We start from the raw sequence: 13,562 nt of genomic DNA on the forward strand, positions 1-13,562 counted from the left end.
CATTTTTTTCTAAAGCAACCAGAGTTGAAAAACCTGTCCCCTGCAAGCCCCTGCACAGTGTAACCCTTGTTCCTTGTGGGATTTCATTGTAGAGGTACTGAATCAGACCTATAGCTCTGCAGTCAGCAAAGCTCAGATTGGGGTCTTTGATGCAGTATGAGGTGTGTAAGACAGATGCAAATAGATTGTACTTAGGGAAGAGTTACATCCCAGGTTGGACCTACACTGCAAAACGCTATGGAGTTGATTTACTAAATGCAAACAGGACATTCACTTTGCAAGGAAAGCTACACTTTGTAAGACAATTTGCCCCAGAGCTTAGTGAATGAGGTGAAGCTCTGCTGACTTCCTGCATCCAATCATGTTTAAGCAAAAGTGCTGTGCTGTTATTTTCCTTGTATGTGATTGGGTATTCATTGCAAACATTCACTAAGCTCTGAGACCAATTTCCTTGCAAAATACAACTTGCATTGCAAAGTAAACAGTCTATATGCCTTCAGTAAATCAACCCCTATGAGTGGGAAGTTTACAGGATCCCTAAACACGTCAGACATTCTCAGAGAGGGCTCTTTGACACTGGTGGCTAGGGGATGTTAAAAAAAGGTGGCTGAACTGAGGTTTTATCTCCCCCTAGTCACCCACCAGAATGCTAACCTTACAGCCTAACACGCAGGGCCATCTTTAAGGCAGATCAAAAGGGGCAGCTGCCTTGAGCCCTGTCATTGTGGTGGGGCCCAAAGCAGCTGCTTCATACTTGCTAACTATCCTGGTTTAAACTCCCTTGTCCCTTGAAGTTTTAGTCCTGTGCTGTGTCCCGATATCTCAGTGTGAAGTGCTGGTACTAATGCTGCTCAGCTCTGCCCTATTGTTGTGTACATATGACTCACCTGCAGACCCTGTGTTTACATGTAAATAACCAGCATTCATATATAAATAGCGGCGGCATTACTAAGTAAATAGTTGCGCCGGCAGCATTGATATGCAAATAAAGGCAGCATTCATATGTATATCATGCTCCCCTGCAGTGAGGAGATGATGTGCTATAATCTCTAGCAACTAATCAGTGAGCCGTAATCTGGTCTGTAATCTCTAGCAACCAGTCAGTAAGCAGTAATGATATGCTGTAACTGCTGGCAACCAATCATAATTTCTGCCTGATCTGATACAGTAAACTGATTTTAAGTCTACTTGCTAGTTATTGCATGGGGGGGGGGCCCAAGAAATTTTTTTCCCAGGGTCTAATCAATATTAAAGATGGCCCTGCTAACAGGGATGTACACTTTCCGTGACCATGGCAATTTGGCTATTTTAACTTAGGCTAAAGAATTTGACAGATGGCACTGCCTTTCAGACTTGCCCATTGAGATAAATGGGACAGCTCTGCAACCACGAGCCAAATGCTTTGGATTGCAATGTGGAACAGCCTCGCAGTGCCTTCTGAACTCCTGCCAGCTGATGCTATACTGCCCTCTGTAATGCAGTCCACCATGGATTGCTTCTCAAAAGGCAATAAGTATTGCCACCAGTCTGAAAGAGTCCTTAGACCTATTAGTCCATGGGGGATCTCTGGGTATCTGGTATTCGGTGTGTGGTAGATAGTAAAGCATTTTTTTTAAACTAATTTGGTTTGTTACAATTCAGCATAAAATGATAACCAGCTCCTATTAGAAATTTACAACTAAAATTGAAAAGTATTAAAAGTAATAATTTTAAACAAAGCATCCTCCCAAGGAATGAATGACATGTTGGAGTTAACTGATTAAGCCCCTGTACACACGGTTGGAGATTTTGACAACCAAATCCGTCGGATTTTGTCTGTCGGATCTTGTCCGAAACTGTTGCATACACACGGTCGGACTAAGTTGTCGAAAAATCCGATCATTCAGAACGTGATGACGTAATTTCATTACGATGGGACTACGTTCAGGCTAGTAGCCAATAGCTTTGATGTAGGAATTTGATCTGAGCATGCGTGACACTTGATCCGATCAAAATTCTTTACACATGATCGGAGTATGTCCGATCGAACCAGTTGGTCGGGAAATATTTCCAACATGTTGGAAAATTGGGTCCGACGGATATTCCGACAGGATCAGTCCGATGCATACCACACACAGTCGGATTATCCGACGACACGGTCCGATAGGACACATTCCGACGGATTCTCCGACCGTGTGTACAAAGGCTAAGGGAAAAGATAACTCACTGAAAGCCTGCATTAGAGTAAGCATTAGTGCTATCATATTGTTTCTGAGACAAGTCAAGCATGTGTCTGATTGCTTAGTGTGTGATGCAGTATGGGGTTATTAGGTAATGACCCTAATCTCTTAGCATTAAGTGCTACAGGTGCAGATGATGCGAGTCCTTATTTGGTAAAGTTTTTTTCTATTTTTTTTTTTTTGTCTTAGATTAGAGACTACTTACAACCATTTCTGTTTAGCTGTGATCTTATCCATGATTTCATTCTAATTTTAGGAGTACCAAGAAGGAGTGAACAACTTAGTTATTTCTGACACCGAGTTGAAACAAGTGGTTTACATTTACAAGTGCAAGAAAGCAACATTACAAATAAAAGGAAAAATCAATTCCATAATAATAGGTAAGAGAACGCAATCATAGTGAAAATAAGTTACGTTTGTTAATCCGTTATTTTGATACTTCATATTAGTGCTCTGAAATTACAATTGACCAGTTCTTAACATACTACTCCAGATGTTCGTATCTCCTTCTTTTTTTGTATACTTACTAGGTTTTACTAAAGTAAAAGTTAAAGTTTTCAAAAAGTTATAATAATAACTTTTATTGAACCTTTCCAACTTTAGTTTTCTGTTATTAAACAGTTAAATCAGTGGGATTAATCCTGCTTTAATGATGTTTCTACACTTTTATTTGTTTTACATTGTTCATAAATACATTTTAAATACAATGATTTCCTATTTAGTGTCAAGTGAACATTTTAGTTTTACTTTCTGTACTATTTACAGATAATTGCACAAAACTTGGCCTAGTGTTTGATGATGTTGTCGGCATTGTAGAAGTCATTAACTCTAAAGATGTGCAGATACAGGTAAGGAATTTTAACTAACCAAATTAGACGTAGCTGTAGGCAAGTGGCACAGAATCAAATTTAAGAAAAAAAAATACAGCTAAGTACAAAAATGCATTGTTTGTCGTGTCATTTTAAAGTGTATCTAAAACTAAAAACAAAAATGTGGTTGCATTCATTTCCTATTTTCAGGCAAAGAACATTTTTAGTAAGTACAAAAGTTATCTGGTGATCTTTCCAAAAATGCTATGTCCTTCGTCACTTCCAGAGAGCTAAAAATACTATTTAAACAATGGTATCTCTCTTTTCAAAACGACGTATTCAATCAGTCCACTTTAAAATGGAAATTAATAAAGGCAGACATGTTTGTTCAGCCTGTGTGGCAGCCATGATTCCTTCCATAGATCCATAGGCCCCTTTCACACGTAAGATCCGATTGGCTCTGCCTGTCCGTTTTTCAGCTGGACTTGATTGGACCCTATATTCTCCTCTATGGAGTGTTGGATATAAACAGACTTGTGTCCATTTACACCCAGATACCTCCAGGTCCGAGTCGATCCAACAAAAACAAAAAAACAAAAGGGGATCCGTTCCCCTCCAGCTAGACGGTATTGAGAGCAGCCAGGTTTAAACGGACAGCTGGTCCGTTTACACCCAGATGCCCATAGAGCAGAGCAGGCTGTGTCCGTGTCCGCTATGCATAAGCAGAGCAGGCAAAGATCTGTGATCTGCCCACTCCACTTAGCTCAGCAGGGGATCAGCGGACGGTTCCCCTGCTGAGCAAAAACAGATCCGGACATAGATACAGCGGAGAAGTGAATGTAAACAAAAAGTACAGGGAGTACGTTATTGCATGGTAAAAATAAAGGGGAAAAGTGTGAAAAAAAGAAAATGAATGCAACCACTATATCTTACACAATTTGCTATTTTATTTTATTTTTTTAAATAAGGCTGTATAGTGGAATCATGTATACTATAGGGGTTTCTTAGTTTACACTATGATTGCATTCTGGGTTTTGCAGATGCTATTCAGTTAGAATATTGTCGTAATTGAAAATATTGTTTTCCAAGGAATATAATCAAATTGTCTAAAGTTGAGTTCTGTGTGCTAACTTTCCACTTTAAATCAAGTTTACAGTAAAAAAAAAAAAGAACAGAAACTGCCACACAAGTGCAATAAGACCAAAAGTAATTATTTAGCTTCTCTTCCGTATTCCTACAAGGTAGGGCAATACAGAGGATGCCTTTAATTGTCTGCCAGCATGGGAGACAGGATACATGAAAAAGCCTGTACTATAATTGTAAATTGACTTTTATATCGAGGTGAACACTTGGGTGCAGGGATGCCTGTGTAGTACCTTATTGTTTACTCAATCAAAGGAGACAGGGAACAAGTATACAGTATGTCTGAATTGTGCATTGTAACTATACTGAAACTTTACTTAGGCCGGACATACATGGTTCCAATCTCGGTAGGTTCAGCAGATTCCGTTAATGGATAGGCTGAATATATTAAGTTGATCGATCGATCAACTTGGGTACAACTAGCCTGGCGGACTCTCTTGTAATTATCGCTAGCAGCTGCTAAAGCACTGTCTTCTCCCGAAGGGAACAACTTCCCTCACCCCACCTCCGGGAGAGGACATTAGCCCGGCAGGAGGGATTCCTGCATCAACACTGTCTATGTTGATGGGGTAATCAAGCTCTGTGCATGGCCGTCCTAACTGTATGTACACTGTTCATAATCTATTTTGCATTTATCAAGGCTGTATAAGGCTACCATGGTGTAATAAAATCTGCGTAGGACTGGGCTCATCACCACAGATAGTTCTGTTTTTAATATATAGCTACATTTTCTAAAATGGAATGTGTTTTGGTGGCTCTTGCGAGGCAAATCATAGTATATATGGCTAACCTTTCTCTTTTGCACAGGTCATAGGGAAAGTGCCAACAATTTCAATTAACAAGACAGATGGCTGTCATGTTTACCTGAGTGAAAGTTCAATAAATTGTGAGATTGTAAGTGCCAAATCATCGGAAATGAACATTCTTGTCCCGGACCATGGAGATTATGTAAGAGAAAACTCTATTTTTACTAATATCACTAATTTTGTCTGTTTGTGTTGTATCACTACCAATATCCCATCAGAAATGAAATATTGTTGTATAGTCTTTAATTTGATACCAGAGCCATGTACAGTGGTGTGAAAAAGTGTTTGCCCCCTTCCTCATTTCCTGTTCCTTTGCATGTTTGTCACACTTAAGTGTTTCGGAACATCAAACCAATTTAAACAATAGTCAAGGACAACACAAGTAAACACAAAATGCAATTTGTAAATGAAGGTGTTTATTATTAAAGGTGAAAAAAAATCCAAACCATCATGGCCCTGTGTGAAAAAGTGATTGCCCTCTAAACCTAATAACTGGTTGGGCCACCCTTAGCAGCAACAACTGCAACCAAGCGTTTGCGATAACGTGCAATGAGGCTTTTACAGCGTCCTGGAGGAATTTTGGCCCACTCATCTTTGCAGAATTGTCCTAATTCAGTTACATTAGAGGGTTTTCGAGCATGAACGGCCTTTTTAAGGTCATACCACAACATCTCAATAGGATTCAGGTCAGGACTTTGGCTAGGCCACTCCAAAGTCTTCATTTTGTTTTTCTTCAGCCATTCGGTGGTGGACTTGCTGGTGTGTTTAGGATCATTGTCCTGCTGCAGAACCCAAGTTCGTTTCAGCTTGAGTACACGAACAGATGGTCGGACATTCTCCTTCAGGATCTCTTGGTAGACAGCAGAATTCATAGTTCCTTTTATCACGGCAAGTCTTCCAGGTCCTGAAGCAGCAAAACAGCCCCAGACCATCACACTACCACCACCATATTTTACTGTTGGTATAATGTTCTTTTTATGAAATGCAGTGTTCCTTCTACGCCAGATATACTTGGACACACACCTTCCAAAGAGTTCCACTTTTGTCTCATCGGTCCACAGAATGTTGTCCCAAAAGTCTTGGGGATCATCAAGATGTGTTGTGGAGAAATTGAGACGAGCTTTCATGTTCTTTTTGCTCAGCAGTGGTTTTCTCCTTGGAACTCTGCCATGCAGGCCATTTTTGCCCAGTCTTTTCCTGATGGTGGAGGCATGAACGCTGACCTTAACTGAGGCAAGTGAGGCCTTCAGTTCCTTGGACGTTGTTGTGGGGTCTTTTGTGACCTCTTGGATGAGTCGTCGCTGTGCTCTTGGGGTAATTTTGGGCGGCCGGCCACTCCTGGGAAGGTTCACCACTGTTCCATGTCTTCGCCATTTGTGGATAATGGCTCTCACTGTGGTTCGCTGGATTCCCAAAGCTTTGGAAATGGCTTTATAACCCTTTCCAGACTGATAGATCTCAATTACTTTCTTTCTCAATTGTTCCTGAATTTCTTTGGGTCTCGGCATGATGTGTAGCTTTTAAGGATCTTCTGGTGGACCTTACTGTGTCAAGCAGCTCCTATTTAAGTGATGCCTTGATTGTGAACAGGTGTGGCAATAATCAGGCCTGGGTGTGGCTAGAGAAATTGAACTCAGGTGTGGACAACCACAGTTATAGTATGTTTTAACAAGGGGGGCAATCACTTTTTCACACAGGGCCATGATGGTTTGGATTTTTTTTCACCTTTAATAATAAACACCTTCATTTACAAATTGCATTTTGTGTTTACTTGTGTTGTCCTTGACTATTGTTTAAATTGGTTTGATGTTCCGAAACACTTAAGTGTGACAAACATGCAAAGGAACAGGAAATGAGGAAGGGGGCAAACACTTTTTCACACCACTGTATTTTACAGATTCCTCTATACAGCAAAGAGGAATGCTGATGTGCTAAGTACATTATCCCATACCAAACAATCAGATATCAAAACTGAATAATGAAACCCAGGTGTGAGCTTGTAGTTTTCATTGTTTATCTATAAGATACCAGTTGACAGAACCATCAAATAGAACACATTTACTATGGACTATAGCCTTTGCTATGAAATATAAAACCATTAACCTTCACTTCATATATGCATTTGTGACACATAAATTGTATAATGGCAGGCAACATAATTTTAGCCTATAAACACAAAGGATATACTTCAGATGAAGAGCTACAGTAAATACACATTTAAAAAAAAATTTGAACTATTTTAAAATGACTTGTGCACTTGTGGATATGTATATGTACATTGCGGTTTGCAAGTGGTTTACCAGGGTTGTGGCTGAAGCAATCAGCCATAACCCAGGTATCTTTTTTTTGCAACTGGCTTTCTCATGGATCGTTTTCTGAAGTGGTGGTAGGGGACGGCCCCCCTCATGAACGCATATGTAAACTGTGTTTGTACCACACATGTGAGGTATCACTGTCTCTGCTAAAATATATATATATTGTAGCAAAAAATACTGATTTAAACTTGTACACAAAAAGTGCCAGAAAAAGTTTGGTCTTCAATTGGTTAACTATCAAAGGATTTCTAGGTTCTGTTCATCTAGTATTGTGACCTGGCACCCTACCAGACAGCACAGCCAGATCTGTGACATTATATCTCTTTTGCTGCAGTTAAGCAATACAGCTTAGTCATGGACCCATGAACACGTCCTATAAGACACTAAAACAGTCCAGGCTGAGAGGTAGCTGACCTCCAAGCCATTTTTAGTTAAATAGACCCGGCTGCCACTGCCCACTGCCTTCCCTGGCGGAGTGATGATACGAGGCTCCACTTAGCTCCGCCTCCCATGCCGACTGCCGAGACTGAGGTGAGGCGACAGGCGGCTCAGTGGATGAGAGGGAGCAAGAACCTGGAGGAAAGCGTGGCTGAACCTGCACTGCAGAGTGAGTGGAGAACAGCAGATAGAATCCTCACTGTCTCACGTAGGCTTACACACTGTCACACAGCATAGCAGGTCATGATTATCAGCATTATGATCCTCACGCAGGCAGCACAGTCAGCATGTGCTCTGTCATGGATCTGTCCATGTGTCATATTGCTGTTTGGTGCTTACTTTGTTATTGCTGTATGCTATTGCAGGGTTAAAGTTTGTAACACACAGTACAGCCATCAGTTAACAAAGTCAGCACCCAAAAGCCATGTGACACTGACAGATCCATGACAGAGCACATGCTGACTGTGCTACCTCTGTAATTCTGATAATCATAAGAGCTGTGAGATGCTACTTTACACTTTCCTTGGGGGGGGGGGGGGCAGTAAGCATGTGCCTCCCAATCACCCCCCTTTAACCACTTCCTGTCCAGCAATGTACTGATACATTGCTGGATTGGAAGGGTGATATCTTGGTCATGGCTGCAGCAATGATCAAGATATTATTTTTTAGCCCCAACAAATCTGCACAAAGTAAAAGTAATCCTAGTGGCTAAGAAGCCCCTGGATTACTTTTGCAGGCAGTGGAAGGGGTTTTCACCACCGTTGCTCTCCTGTGCAATCAGGGGTCCCATTAAGGATGTGGGCAGCAACATCCAGTTCCTGGGACACAGTGAGAGGAGATGATGATGTGCTTCCTACTTACATGGTCTCATAAGCAAGCCATTACTGGCTTAAACAAACATCTGATCAAATCGATCTTTGTTTGATCAACTACTTTGGAGGCCAGAGGAGAGATTTGGGGTCTAATAGACCCCAGATCTCTCCAGAAAGATGACCTGTCACTGCCCTATGCTATCAGAAGGTATGTTGTTCATCCCTTCTGATAGCAATTAAAGAGATACAAAAGGAAATTAAAGATGCAGTGTACATTTTTTTGTAATAAAATAAAATTGAAAACATTATTAAACTGCCTCTGTCCCCCTGTACTCATGCACAATAATGAACACGTGTGCATATGTAAACGGTGACAAATCTGCAGAGGTTGGGTCAGGTGAGGAGCCTGGGGTGGGGTCGAGGGTGGGGTTAAAGGGGGCCCCGTCGGGTAGGCTGTACGGGGCCCCATGATTTCTAACAGCGGCCCTGACATTGCCCATGATGCAGAGGCAATGAATACCTGTATGATTAAGGTAGGAGGACAGGCTTTGAGGAGCTTGGGTTGTCACAACTTGAACGACTCATCATTCAGGACACATGCAGCGTTTTGGCATCTTTTGAAGAGGCAACCAAAATGGTGAGCCACAACAAGGCAAAGATTAGTGATTCATTCTCTCTCATGTTCTTCCTGGAGCACACATTCTTTGGCCTAACAGAATGGGAACTGGAGGCACAGCAGCAGGAGTAGGAGATCCTTTGCCTACATTCCTGTGAGGCAAAGACAACAGGAGGAAGAGGAAGAATACAAGGAGGAAGGTTGGGGTGCTGGCAGTGAAGAGGAGGCAATAGGGCACAAATAAAGAGAAGTTTCACCTTTTCCAAACCCATGGAGTTGCACATGGGTTGGTTGAGATTGTTTAAGACAGTGTTGTCCTCAGTGACCCCAAGGATTTGGGACCTCTGCTGCAAGCAGTCTTTTTTTGCAGGGATCTTTTTGCTCAAAATGCCTGTGCAAAGGCCTCAGTCATCAAAGAGGGGAACACTATTGGATGACCACTCTACTAGATTCATGATAGAAGAATAAAATGGCCAGTCTACTGCCACTATCCTAGAGGGAGGTAAAAAATGTGCCACTTTCAGGAGATGCAGCATAAGATTCCTACACCTATGATGGTGGCAGAACCCCTCTGACGATGAACATACCTTAGATCCTATAATCTCTGAAAGGAAGGACAGTGATGTTGGTGGCTAACTCAGTGTTGTTGTTTTTTTTAAACCACAGCTGTCAGGCTTGGCTGCAGGCAACACTTACATGCAGCACCTGAATCACATTATTTCTGACTACGACGGGTTCAGGGCTGATGCAGTTACTCTCACACGACAAATAAATATCGTGCAGAGTGACGGTCAGCATAGGGCTGGTCAATCACATCCCAATGTGACAATGCTAAAAACAGAATGGCCTAGTGCTAGCAGCACAGCCGATACCCCTGGGGATGTTTGAATGAGACAGACCAGTCCGTAAATGGAGTGTAACAAAGTAATTTATTAATAGTACGTTTTTAAACATGTGCAAATAAAAAGTTACTTGGCAAAACTTGATTAACAGTTCACTTGCGACATATGTAGAATTGAGAGTGATGCCGGCATGTTTCGGACTATCCGTCCTTAATCCTAGGCATACAATATATCTCGTACATACATAGTCTAGGATATAAGTAAAGTCACATTAGTACAATTGTGTCAAAGACAATAAGTGCATAGCTCAACAACAGCCATAGTAACAATATTGAGAGATATACAGTATCTCTCAATATTATTACTATGGCTGTTGTCGAGCTATGCACTTATTGTCTTTGACACAATTGTACTAATGTGACTATAGTTATATCCTAGACTATGTATGTACAAGATATATTGTATGCCTAGGAAAAAGGACGAATGGTCCGAAACATGTCGGCATCTCTCTCAAATCTACATATGTCGCAAGTCAACTGTTAATCAAGTTTTGCCAAGTAACTTTTTACTTAAACTCTCTGCTCTGGAACTGTAAAGATGCCACACATTGTTTCTGCCGCTGCCCTTCAGCAGCCAAATTTCTATTGTTTGCTGTAGTAAGCCAAAAGCCCTTCATTGCTCCAAAATTTGCAGCCTCTTCTGGCACCTTGGTGCTGCAAAGGTGCCATATATTGTTTCCACAGCTGGAACTCAGCTGAAAAATTTCTAATGTTTGCTGTAGGGTAAGTCCTGTGTTGAACCTCAACATTTGTGGCCATTTCGAGAGCTTCAGCACTGTAAAGATGTCACAAAAGGTTTCTGCAGCAATACCTCAGATGCCAAACTTCTCATAATTGCCTCAGGGTAAATCCTGCATGCAGGTACTGTATTTAACTCCAGTGTAAGGTAAATTAAAGACAAGCTTCAGCTCAGATCCCAGCCCATCGGTCACGCCCCTCTGAAATGTTTCACTCATATTGGGCTTAATTGTAGACCTCTACGAGGGGTAGGAAATGCACGTAGATCACAGATCACCGATCTTACCGGGAAGTGGGAGCAGGTACCTGTCAAAACCAGCTACCCGCTCCCCCCCCCCACCCCCAAGAAAAATGTGGCAGTGGGGGGGTGAGAACAAGCGGAGCTTCCCCTTTTGGGTGGAGCTCCATTTTAAGAGCTTTAGCTTTATTTTCTTTAAGAGTAAGCTTTCCTATAGCTTTAGAATCTGTTGTGGCTGCTACCTCGACCAGTTAATTCAGGCTTAATACTTAAATTAAGAAATAGTAAGTTAAATTAATCAGATTGGGGTGCTGCTGCTGCTTTTAAGAAAAGCTAAATGCACTGTAACAGTTAAAACAATCAATTACACATCCAAAATATGTGATACCAGAACACAGTGTCGCTGATGGTATCAGTGAAGATAGTACTATTCTGTAATGTGATATAATATCACCCTCAAAGTCAAATTAAAAGGACCCTCTCCCTGCTGCTCAGTATTTTTGACAATTTAATTTTCAATTTATGGCAGTGCCCAGCCCTTCATGCCCTTTATTTGACAATAGCCTATTGATTACCTATTAGCCTTGAAAATGGGCATAACCTGGCATCAAGGTTCAGCCCTCATAGACTTCAATGGATGTTTGGGTTTCTCCCTTTCTCAAATTGTCATATTCAGGAAATGTTAGCATGTAAACTAAAATGTTAATATTAAATGTACCTAAGCCAAACTTTTTCAGAAATTCTTTGGTGCATGTATTATAAATTAAAAATATAATTTTAAAAAGTTTAGTATGCTTTATATGTAGCAATTTCAACAAGAAAGCTCCCACTAAAAAAGCCAGAGGCAGCTTTACTGTGTGTGAACTCACCATGATTTTTATCTCTGTTCTGTAACAACAACTTCCTGGGAGTTTCAATGGGCAGAAGTTTATAATCCAGGCTTGTCTGATTTCTAAAGGCCTAGTCATTCATGCAATTTGAATCTCATTCTCTCTGGTTTATGTATTGTATCCCAAAGTTTACATAATCTTTTCTGTTGGTTTTGTCTCCCTGCAGAGAGAATTTCCTGTTCCTGAACAGTTCAAGACATCATGGGATGGCTCAAAGTTGGTCACTGAACCTGCAGAGATGATGGGCTAATTTAATACTCTCATTTTGTAAATGCATCCAACCCAGTAGATGTTTTTAAAGCTGCATTTAAATCGGGGCATGCTGCATGCAGCCTTAGTGTGCAGTATACATAAAAAAAAAAAATCATATATTAATCTAATGAGCATTTCCATCTAATCTTCCTGGAAGCAATTTATAGTGAACTTGCCGAGAAAGTAAATAAATGTATTAATAATACTGAGCAGGCTGATTAGCACTAGCAGTTTAAATGTCATCCTTAATATGTAAAGACATTCTTCCAGAGCAAGCTGCAATCAGCTGTTTAATTAATTCTTTCATTATCAAATTTGTTTCATTTGCAGTTCTAGTTTCCTATTTTTGTTGAAAATAGATAGAAATGCATTTCTATTATGACCGAGATTTAATGTATCCCAAAATTGTGTATGTATGCTGATCAGACTACCATAGATAGGTACTTGTATAATAGTCTGCCTAAATAATCAACCGTCTCTTTAAAATGCACTATCACCATTGGAGTATTGGATAATATCACAAAAAACACTTCTTTTGTGTGTGCCTGGCATTAAAATGATTTTGCTTTTACAAGGTAATATTTTTTACATTTAAAAAAAAATGTGTTTGATTTAATTTGTGAATATGGACTTAAAGCGGTTGTAAACCCTCACATATACCCAGTGAAGTGAACAGCCTCAGATGATACACAGATAAAACAAATCATCCTACATAGGTTTTACTTTTTTATCTGCAGTCTTCTCTTCCCTACGTCCCTTCAAAAGGGCATAAAAGTGTTAAAATCGTTCTCCATCGGTCAGGAGCACAGAGGAGGGGGTGGAAAGGTTGCAGATACAGTGTGTGAGAGCTGATTGGAGGAAAGGCGAACACCCTCCTCCACACAGCAGAAGAGCAGTGTTGTGAATAGACAAGCTCTGTTTTGCGTTTTCCCCCCTCCGCCCAACACAAATGTATCTCATGTGTCAGGAAAACCTCTGAGAAGTGATTAATGCTGATAACAGAGGAATGGAGTACCAGAGAGAAATAACACTTTGAACTTTGGAGAGAGATAAGTAAACACTACAGATATATGTGCTTTGCTCAGATTCCATGACTGAAGTTTACAGACACTTTAAACACTGCACAAGCAGCAATTACCTATTCATCTACATACTAAACAAATAAGAACATTCATAAGTACATAAATACAATCAAATATGTGGAGTTGAGGATTGTCAGGCAGCAAACCAATGCTTTCTTCAGACTTTCAGAGCACAGCTACAGTTAAGAATGAAAATGGCGACGGGCACTATATGGTATTACATGCATGACAAGAACCTAATTATCACAAGATGTGTCGTCATACATTTTGCTATCGTTTCCAGCTCATCAAAAATGCATTGAC

At 40.7% G+C, this 13,562-nt stretch overlaps 1 protein-coding gene across 2 annotated transcripts in view; it reads left to right on the forward strand.

The window, feature by feature from the left end:
• Positions 1-12,751, forward strand: part of CAP2 (cyclase associated actin cytoskeleton regulatory protein 2) — a 225,345-nt gene extending 212,594 nt beyond the window's left edge. For both annotated transcript variants that reach the window (XM_077492238.1, XM_077492239.1), the window contains 4 exons: positions 2,476-2,599; positions 2,985-3,067; positions 4,979-5,119; positions 12,092-12,751. In XM_077492238.1, coding sequence (XP_077348364.1) covers positions 2,476-2,599; positions 2,985-3,067; positions 4,979-5,119; positions 12,092-12,175 — 432 coding nt within the window. In that variant the 3' untranslated portion in view covers positions 12,176-12,751. The remainder of the gene's footprint in view (positions 1-2,475; positions 2,600-2,984; positions 3,068-4,978; positions 5,120-12,091) is intronic.
• Positions 12,752-13,562: the final 811 nt, after the last annotated feature.

The sequence above is a fragment of the Lithobates pipiens genome, unplaced genomic scaffold, assembly GCF_037356315.1.
Source record: "Lithobates pipiens isolate NorthernLeopardFrog02 unplaced genomic scaffold, aLitPip1_a1.2 Scaffold_19, whole genome shotgun sequence".
Taxonomy (NCBI): Eukaryota; Metazoa; Chordata; class Amphibia; order Anura; family Ranidae; genus Lithobates; species Lithobates pipiens.